The 10,064-nt window shown below is 49.3% G+C and overlaps 1 protein-coding gene across 1 annotated transcript; it reads left to right on the forward strand.

Annotated features, from left to right (window-relative positions):
• Positions 1-68: 68 nt before the first annotated feature.
• TTC31 (tetratricopeptide repeat domain 31) lies at positions 69-8,126 on the forward strand. Its single transcript, XM_056803794.1, has 9 exons — positions 69-104; positions 400-521; positions 643-727; positions 1,329-1,472; positions 1,592-1,759; positions 3,386-3,437; positions 3,779-3,869; positions 3,989-4,130; positions 4,261-8,126. Exons 1-9 carry the CDS (start codon positions 69-71, stop codon positions 4,483-4,485), a joined length of 1,065 nt encoding a protein of 354 aa, XP_056659772.1. The 3' UTR covers positions 4,486-8,126.
• The last annotated feature ends 1,938 nt before the right edge of the window (positions 8,127-10,064 follow it).

Raw genomic sequence — 10,064 nt, forward strand, 5'->3', positions numbered from 1 at the left:
GGACATAGTAGGTTTCCTTCAGAGGCTTATGGCATGAGACCCCCATGGGCGACACTAAATTCGAATGAATGGAAACAGTGGTTGGCTACAGCTGTGGCATTATGGTGAGTGAGTCCCAAGGAGAATATGACAGGGGCTGGGACATAGGCAGGGAAATTAGTGGGGAACATTCTTAAGGAGATTGGGAAGCTGAGAACCTCCGTCCTTATCTCACCCTTGTCCATTTCCTTCACAGACCAGAGCCTGGATGATTTCTATGATGATGATGAAGAAGAGGGGGATGGGGAAGGGGGGAAAGGAGCCAGGGGTAGGAGTAAGAGTAAGAGCCAGAATAACCTCTGTGGTCTCTGGAAATCCCTTCTGTCAGTCCTCTAGAACTCGGTCTAGCCCTAGTCCTAGCCCCCCACCCAGACTTTGGTCCAGCCCCAGCCCCCCCCCCCCTCATCAGCTGTCCTCCCAGCCCTCTTGGCCCATCCCTACTCCAACTGGAGATGCCCCAGAAGCTGCTGCTCACTGAGGAGGTAAGACCCTAGGCTGAAAGCCTTTTTCCTAGTGCCATCTATTGTTCCCTATTCTCCATCAATTAGACTTTGTATCCTTCCCACATTTTTCCCCCTTGTGCTCCTTTGTCCCACCCCCCAGGAAGCTGACCCGATTGGCAGAAGAGCTTGTGGCTGAGGAGGAACGAGCAAATCGAGGAGCAGAAAAGAAACGGCTAAAGAAGAAGGTGGTTGGGGAGGGGGCCCTTTGAGGAGGTGGGGGGGGTGGAGAGGGAAAGTCAAGGAAGGGGCCCACCTCTGCCCTCCAACCAGGCTTCTTGATATGGGGGGAGAATAACCATAGGGGACTACTTGGAGGGGAGCCCTCACCTGGTGGGTGAATTACATCTACAGAAGGAGCGGAAACGGCAGGAATGAATGGAACAAGGAAGTGGGGGGGGGGCAAGGTAAGTGTGGGGTTTGGTGGAGGTTCAGGATGAATGCTTGATGGGGAATGGGTGGAAAAGGATAGAAGAAGGGCTGAAGAGCACATGTAGCAGGGAGGAAGGGGCATAGGGTCAGAGTTGTGCAAGAAGGGACAGGGGTGGGGAACACTGAGTTTAAAACTCCAAGGTTGTTGGTCTAGGTGGAGGGCTTAAGGCACCAACACTGCTTCTATTGCAGTGGTTCTCAACCTTTCTAATGCCATGACCCCGCAATACAGTTCCTCATGTTGCGGTGACCCCAAACCAAAATATTATTTTGGTGGCTACTTCAAAACTGTAATTTTGCTAGTTATGATTCGGAATGTAAATACCTGATATGCATTATGTATTCTCATTGCTACAGATTGAGAGGTTGAGAACCGCTGTTCTATTGGATGTTTCTAACCAGGTGATAGAAGAGGCTGCAGTCGCAGCAGGCCCAGCAGCAGAGGCAAGCAACTTTAACTCCAGTCCCCAAAGCCCTAGTCAAGGGAGCAGCAATGAGGAAGTGAGAACTCTTTCCTTCCTTCTCCCTGGTTCTCCCAAGGTCTCCCTCCCATTCTCCAGTGCTCCCTTATACTCCTCATCCTATACTTTGGCAATCTCCAATTTCTTCCTTACCTATAGGAAGAATTGGATTTGTCAAGCACCTTCGTGTCTCAAGCCCCTCACAAGGTTGGTGACTGGCCTCCCAATACCCAGAAAGAGAAAGTGTTGATCCCTGAGCCTCCAGCCTTGAACTCGCAGAGCCAGAGCCCACAGGAAGGGAGCAGGAGCCAGAGTCCTCAGCTAGAGGTGAGGCCTTATGGCTGGAACTGGTTAGAAGGGAAGGAAGTGGGGAGAAGGGAAACTACAGATTGGACTTTCCCGAGTGGGGGTGATGGTGGTGGGGTGGTAGGGGGAACCTTGATCTTTAGAGGAAGGCCATTTGTTAAGTGCTCCCTCTTCTCCCTCTTCCTACTCATTTCCCACCATCCAAAATCCCATCTCACATACAGTGGCACTTTTTGCCTTGGCAAACCACTCCTACTGACTTCTTCCCTACTGGCTACAGACATGCCCATGTCTCTCTCTTCCTCAAAAAATCCTGACTTGATCCATCCATCCCTACTAGTTATTTCATCTCTCTCCTCCCTTTTGTGGCCAAACTCCCAGAGAAAGCTATCTGCAATAGTTGCTTCTACTTCCCTTACTTTCACTCTCTTAACTCTCAACAGTCTGGCTTCTGATCTCGATCAGTTGACCAGAATTTCTCTCTCCAAAGTTACTAATGATCTCTTTTTGCCAAACCTAATGACCTTTTCTCAATCATCATCCCTTGACCATGGTCTTTGATGCCTTCTCCTTGATACTCTCTTCCCTCCAGGTTTTGGAGATACCACTCTCTCCTGCTTCTCCCCCCAACTATCTGACCATTCCTTCTCAGTCTCCTTTGCTGGATCTTCATCCAGGTCATGCCAGCTAACAGTGGGGATCCCTGAAGGCTCTATCCTGGGCCCTCTTCTCTTCTTCTCTGTACTTTTTCATCAGCTCCCATGGATTCAGTTATCATCTCTATTAATGATGATCAAATCTGCTTATCCAGCCCTAACTTCTCTGCTGACTAGTCTTGTATCTCTAACTACCTATTGGACATCTTGAACCAGATGTCCTGTAGACTTCTCAAACTCAACATGCCCAACATAGAACTCAGTTGTTGTTTCCCCAGGTACTCCCCTCTTTCAAACTTCCCTGTTCCTGTCCAGGGCATCACCATCCTCCCAGTCCCCCAGGTTCACATCTTGGGTGTTGTCCTCTGCTCCTCCCTCTCTGGGTCACTGCCCCCTCCCATGCCTAATCTGTTGCCAAGGCCTATTGATTTTACCTTTGCAATATCTCTCAAATACCCCACCTTCTCTCCCTGTCACAGCCACCACCCTGGCACAGACCCTCATTACCTCATACCTGACCAACTGAAGTAGCCTGCACAATTGGCAGTGATAAACTTGGCTCCTTGATGTTCCTTGAATAAGACATGCCATGTCATCTGGGCATTTTCACTAGTTGTCTTCCTTGCCTAGAATTCTCTCCCTCTGCATTCCTGCCTCCTGTCTTCCCTGGCTTCCTTCATATTCTATCCTAGCTAGAATCCCACTTTCTACAGGAAGTCTTTCCCTGTCCCCCTTAATTCTAGGGCCTTCCCTTTGTTAATTATTTCCAATTATTCCTTTATATAGATTGTACAGAGGGGTTTGCATGTTGTCTCCCCATTAGACTGTGAGCTCCTTAAGGGCAGGGACTGTCCTTTGTCTCCTTCTATATCCCCAGTGTTTAGCATAATGCCTAGCACATAGTAGGCACTTAATAAATGTTTATTGACTGACTGACTGGGACTGGAGATACAGTGCAGCAACCTGCTCCAGTTAATATCTTCATCTCTAGGCATTACCTGGATTACAGGCAGCTGCCTTAAGGCAGAGCCAAGAGCTAGCAGGTAAGATCTTCCCCTCCCCTGACACTCTGTCAACATAGTCTGCTATGTCAGAGAGTCCCCATTCTGGTAGGGGACATTGTGTTCCCTCAATTAAAGATTAAATTTGACAGAAAGGAGATGGCCAAGCTGAAATTTGAATCCTGACTCCAAATCTGGCATTTCCCCCACTACATCATAAAGCCCCCTGTTCTTAGGAAGTGATTGCTCTGATGGAAAGACTTTAGAACCTGCTCTAAGGAAACTCTTAATCAGATAGGAGAAATAGGAAGTGTCCCCTTCAGGAACCTCCTGGTCAGAGCAGGAAACTCTCATCCCAACTGAGCCCTGATCTCCTTCCATAGAGCTAGGTACAGCTGCAGCCTGGAGGGGCTTATATCAGGAAGCTGTGCTCCTCTTCACGAAGGCTATAGAGCTCAACCCTCGGGATTACAGGTGGATGGGGACCATGGCAGAGTATATGATGGCTGGCTTAGGGTGGGCTGGAGGAGCTGGGGTGGGAAGAAAAGGACTTATGAGGGTACCTTGACCTCTGGTTCCTCTGTCATCTATAGACTCTTTGGTAATTGGTCCTTCTGCCACAAGAGGCTGGGCCAACCTGGCTGGGCCCTAGGGGATGCAAGTGTTGCCCTCAACCTGCATCCACAATGGCCCCGGGGCCTGTTCCAATTGGGCAAAGCTCTGGTGGAGCTGCAGGTATTGGGGACAAGAAATGGAGGAGGAATAGAAAGGACCAGAATTTTGGCCTACAGTTAGATAAGTAGTTTGGCCTACAGTTAGATAAGATAACTTGACTGACACAGACTCCCCCTCCCACCCCTCACAGAGGTTCAAGGAAGCATCTGATGTATTCCGAGAGACTTTGGCCATGGATAAGTCCCAACCAGATGCTGTCCATGAACTCCAGCAGTGCCTCCTCCAACTCACTCTGATGAGGGGCCATATAAAGCAGAGCCCTCCTCTAAGTCCATCTTTCTTTCTCCCCACCCACCCCCCAGTCCCCTCCTCCCATCTTCCCACCATCCCCCATCTGACCCTCAGGCAGCTTTAAAGGGGAGGCTCAGAGGAAGTCCAGATTGACAGTACAAAGCAAGGCTTTCCTATGTGTATAATTTCCTCCCTCCTTCCCAATTCAATCTAGGGGAAGGAGGATTGATAACTGAGTGGTTTTAAGGAAGTAGACCTGATTGAGGTGGGCTGAAGAGATCAGAAATGGCACAGAGCTAGATTTTCTGAAAACATTTAGTCCTTATCTGACCTTGGACCAATTTGTTGGATTAGGAAGTTGTATAGAAAGAGAGAGTGCCTGTGGGGAGTAACAGGTTCTGGGGGGAAATGGAGTATTGATGGAGAGATTCTCCTCTCAGCAGGAGCATCCAAGGGGAATCCGTGGTACAGCTTTGCAACCGAGGATCCCACAACAGCTACTCTGCTCTGAGGTTGGGACTCAGGGGTTGCTCCCCCTAAGTCATTCTGCTGTGGTACCCCCTAGGATCCAGGGCCTTCTACCTTCCTCATGACTCCCCTCTGCTCTTTGGCCCATCACTCAGGTTCAGGGTGGTGACTTCTGGGCCTCCCAGCTTCAGGATTTTATGAAGGCAAGGGGCATCATAGGACAGCCACCACCACGCCTGCCTTCATCCAGGTGAGGGCCTATCTGTCAATGTGTCTGTGTGTCTGCTAAAAAGGATGCCTCTATCTATCCCTGTGGACAGGCCTGTAATGTCTACTCCTCATTTCTCATAGGAAGAAGGACATGGCAGTTCACTGTACATTTGACAGGATGGGTCTCATCTTTCTCCCAAGAGAGAAGGATGTGATATCCAGTCAGCCCTGCACACAAACACTGGCACATGCAACTGGCCATCTTGGAACTTGATATGATAAGAGACAATTGCTAGGTTGAGTAGTACTTAGGGAGTTCACCATATCTGTCCCTTCAGTCAGGCTCTAGCTTGGCACCTAGCTGGTACCACATTCAGTGAAACATTGGAGAGGGTAGGGTCCTGGTAGATGGCAGCTCATACCTCAGTTTCCTCTAACTGGGACCTCCTTGGAGCAAACCCACTCCCTTGAACTCCAACCACTGTCCAAGAGCAAATTTCCTTTCCTGAACAAGCAGAAAGGGTTCTGTCCCATTCTTCAGAAGACCAGTTTTAGGATTTTCTGGATCCTAATCTAGGTCATCTATTCAGAATGCCACTAGAGATTGGTTTAGGGTAGATTCTTAGTTCATTTTAGAGTCCACTTTCTCTCCCTGTTCTTTTCATTGGAGATGACTATTAGCTTCTCTTAGGCCTAGGCCACATGCTTCAATCTGTAGCCATTGGTTTTTGCCCTCCAGGTACTTAACCTGGAGGAGCCCTCCATGATCCCTTTCCTCTCCAGTGTCCAGAAAAGCTCCTTCTTGACTTGAAAGTAATGATTGCTCCCTCCTTTCCTATTTGGAAGGTCAGGCAGCCCCTCTTCTCTGGCCCAAGAAATTACCCATTACCCCTAGTCCTCTCTAAGGTATCTGGGCCTTTCAGCTTGAGGAGTTTACCTGATGTAGCCCAGGAGCTCCTTTTTACTTGGGATCATGTATTTGGAGCTAAGGGTTGTTGGGTCCAACCTTCTTATTTTACAGATTAAGAAACAGGCCAAAAGAAAAGGTGATCTGCTCACAGTTACATGGGCAATAAGTGGCAGAATGGGGATCTCTGGCTCCAGATTCAATACTCTCTCACATGGTCCTGCCTCTTTCAAACTAGCTTCTTAGAGGCATGGTGTAATCATGGATGTTCTCTTGTCCCCTCCCAACCTTGAGACATTAATTGAAAATATCACCTCCTCTCATAGTTTCTTTTCCCTCCACCATCCAGGAAAACATTAGAGTTGTAGGCTTTTTCCCAAACCTGTTCTTATTAATTCCTTCTAGGCCTTACCTATACTGTTTTCAGAGAGAGAGAAAGAGAAGTCAGTTTCCCTATAACTTAGAGCTATTGGTTCTAGCTCTCCCCTTTGAGACCCTCCAAAATAGGTCTGCCCCTTTCATGACATATTCAAGCTCCTTCTCCTCCCATGTCTCTAGACTAAATCTTCCCAGTTCCTTCAGGCATTGCATAAATAGCTTAGCTTCTAGTCTATCCCTTCACTGACTCCTCTCCTCTGGACCTACTCCAGGTTGTCAGTGTCCTTAAAATTTGTCACACAGAACTGAATACAGTACTTCAGCTATGGTCTTACTAGGGTAGATTATCTTCCTTGAACTGGACATTATACCTGTGTTAATATTTTGGTAGCTACATCATACTGCTAATTCATATGAAGGTTGAATTCTACTAAAAATTCCAGACCTTTTTCATATGAACCAATCCTTTTGCACCTTGGTTCTGCCATCTACTAGCCCTCCTAGCTTCACATAGTCTGCAAATTCAGTTTGACCCACTATGGCTTCATTCAAGTTATTGCCACTCTTTGGGTCTGGTCCCCCAACCAACATCAACATCCAGTACATTATCATGAGACTTTGTCAAATACTTTGCTTAGGTGTACAGTATCAGGTGTACCCCTGATCTACCCAGCCCAGTAATCCTGTCAGTAATAGGAAATGAGGTTAGTCTGGCATAAGCTATTCTTGATGAATGAACCTGTGCTGACTCCCAACAATGCCTGCTTTCTTTTCTCAGTGCAAACCATCTTCTTTCATTCTTAATTGATCCTAGAATTTTTCTGGGTATCATTGTGAATTAAAAGACAAGTTCCCATTGCTGTAGTACCTTCAGAATCACAAAAGACTTTCTCATAACTGCATAGTGGGTTATAAAGGTGGGTTCCTTAGAAAGTTTAAGTAACATGACTGTACAGCTAGTAAGTGGAAGGACCTTCAAATTTCTTTTCTAAAATGTACCCTGAGCTTCCATTTACATCAAGTCTGTGAAGAGTTTCCTTTTCCAGCCAAGCCCTGCTGTCCATCCCCTGGAGGAATAAGTCTGCCTTTCTTTCTGTTTCCTCTCTTGGGAAGGGGTCATGGTCCTGGGTGTGGGGTGATGACTAATGAGAAGTTCCTAGGGTGGGCTGGGAGGTAACAAGGCTCCAGCTCACAACCCCTTCCTTCCTTGCCTGTACCTCACCAGATTTGGCCCCCGACCATTTATCCTTCCGGTCCCAGTTCCTGTTCGATTACCTTCAGTTCAGCACCTTCAATTGCCAAAAACCTGGTGAGACAACTCCTCTAAAATCTCTAGGTCTTTTCAGTCCTCAGCCCCTTCTGATTTTCTTAGATTTCCCCTATACTCATATATGCACAAATGAGCAAAAGAGGTTTTCCTCCCTTTGCCATGCTCTCTCCCCTCTCACTAGCTGATTTCTTCCTGTTATTTTCCTACCACATTTCCAGCTTCAGTTTCCCTTCCTTTTAATATTGTTCCTTCCTCACAGGAGCCTCTAGGCAAAACTTAAAGACCAATGCCATATGTATATCCTTCATTTGGGCCCCATTTAGGGCCCTGAAGATGGCTGCTGTTGCTAGGGACCCAAGTGTCCTAAAGCCCTGGGTAAGGGTTTCTCTCTAGCCTGGTGTATGGTGTCCGATGAAGATGTCATAATGGTCAGATTTGGCCATGCAGGGATGAGGCAGAGCTTTGTATGTTTGACCCCCGTTTTGTTCCAAGCCCAGGAACTGTGCTCAATAAAATGTTCTTCAGCTTCGAACACCTTGTGGCTTTTTCTGTCTGACACACCCAGCTCTGCAAGGGAATTTTATCCTTTTTTCCCCCTGAGGTGCCTGTCTTAGCAGGGAAGATTCCCTGAAGGAATTAGCCTTAAAAATGCCTGAACTGATAGTTCTGTTCTCCTGAGCAAAGGAAGAGGGCTGGTGGAACTTAATGGAGGTAGTAATTGCCCAAAGCTAACCATCATCTATCTGAACTGGATTTCCCTCTCCTGACCCCCCCACAGTGCCATAAACTCCTTAATCTTTTAGATTTAGAAACCTAGGAGTCTTTCTGACTCCTCCCTCTTCCTGACTCCGGAATCAGGAAGTTCTAGTCAGTCACCAAATGCTGTCCATTCTTCCCTTACTGTGGCTCTTCTCTGTCCAAACCCCTCTAACCTCATGCAGTGCCTCTGAGTCCCTTTCCAGGTTCTTCACTACCCAACACATCTCCCTCTCCTGAAAATCCACCGCTCGTACTCTGCCTTGGCTTCAAGACCCTAACGGCGTCCAGCCTGCCAAGCCCCAGAGGTTACCTCATCCCCCCCGCTCTTACTTCCCTCCTCCTACCAACGGGGAACCCAACTTAAACCGACCTCTTTAAGGAAGGCTTCTCTGGCCACTAGGACCAGCGACAACCTCTTCCCGCCTCCTGGAAGCCACCCTTGATGAACTCTGCATTCGTGGGTGACTATTACAACTTCGAGAGGAAGTCCTTCCTCCCCTTTTGATTTGTAAAGCCCTCACTTTTTGCCTTCCTGTGGATTCTAAGACAAGAATGAAGGGATTAGGCCATGAGGTGAAGTGACTTGTCCAGGGCCCCACAGCCGGGTCGCGCTCTATCCTTGGTGCTACAGAACTGCTCCCCCCCCCCTTGTCTTAGAAGAGGGCTTGAGGACTAGCTCGGGATGAGGTCTGGAGGTATCCCCCAGAGCAGCTGCCAAGTTAGCATTTGAAGCTAGGTGCTCTGGCTCGGACCTGAGGCTGCTTTTGTTCTCTAATTCCCTTTCTTCTGGGGATCGTGGATCTGCCCCAAACCCCACATTTTACCCAGGAGGAAATGGGCCCAGCAGAACTTCAGTCCGCTAGAGCAGAAGGGAGTACGGGCTAAGGTGTTTATTGGGGGAGACTTGGCCGTTGTCGAAAGGCCACGAGTGAGGCAGTGAGTGAGTGGGAGAAACCTTACCTGGCCTACAGTCGGTGGGTAGCCACAGCTTTCCCCTCCCCCTTTTCCTTTCTCTCTGGTCCCGGAGCTCCCGGCAGCCCCTCCCCCCTCGGCGTTTGATGTGCAGACTGGCCCGAGGGAGGGGTAGGGACGGGGGCGGGTAATTAATCACAAGTTAAAGGAATTAAACTCTGCCGGGGATGTCGGCAGCCAGCGGCGGCCCGGTCACCCGGGAAATTACCGAGGGGGGAGGGGTGCAGCCTCTCCACCGTGTGGGGGTGGGGAAATCTTCCCAAGTCTCCCTCTCCCGCACGCACACACACACGCTCCTACGTAGGGGGTAGAGGTGGGGGTGGGAAGCAATCTGGGCTCTCCAAGGGACTGTCTTTGTGTTGACGGTGCAGCCGGTGTCCTTACGTGTTCTGTCGCTGCGGTGTGTGACCGTGCAGCCGTCTGGCTTATGTGTGATGCGCAATGGAGCACGTTGTTCCGCGTCACTGTGGGGGTCGCGTGGTGATTGTGTTACCACGGCGTGGATTGCCCTCTGTCCGCCGTGGTTGTCTGTGTGTTGTGTGTCCGACGTTGCTGACGGCATCTGCAGGGCTCCAGCTCTACGCGTGGCTGTAGTACGTCGCGGCCTGCGTTCCCCTCAGGTGACCATTGTGCCCCCCAGAGGCCCGTTTAGTGCGGTGCCGCCTCTATTGTTGGCTCAGCGGGACCGCCGGCGCGTCCATCGCCGAGCGCATAGCCAGCGGCTCATGGCCGGGTGTGT

Source organism: Monodelphis domestica, chromosome 6 (assembly GCF_027887165.1).
Source record: "Monodelphis domestica isolate mMonDom1 chromosome 6, mMonDom1.pri, whole genome shotgun sequence".
Classification (NCBI taxonomy): Eukaryota; Metazoa; Chordata; class Mammalia; order Didelphimorphia; family Didelphidae; genus Monodelphis; species Monodelphis domestica.

What these genes read in the sequence shown, in the direction of transcription:
- TTC31 (XM_056803794.1), top strand. Translation starts at nt 69, where the DNA reads ATGGAAACAGTGGTTGGCTACAGCTGTGGCATTATG. An exon ending in AAGGGAGCAGCAATGAGGAA is followed by an intron (nt 1,473 to 1,591) that starts GTGAGAACTCTT and finishes CCTTACCTATAG; the next exon opens with GAAGAATTGGATTTGTCAAG. An exon ending in GCAGAGCCAAGAGCTAGCAG is followed by an intron (nt 3,438 to 3,778) that starts GTAAGATCTTCC and finishes CTCCTTCCATAG; the next exon opens with AGCTAGGTACAGCTGCAGCC.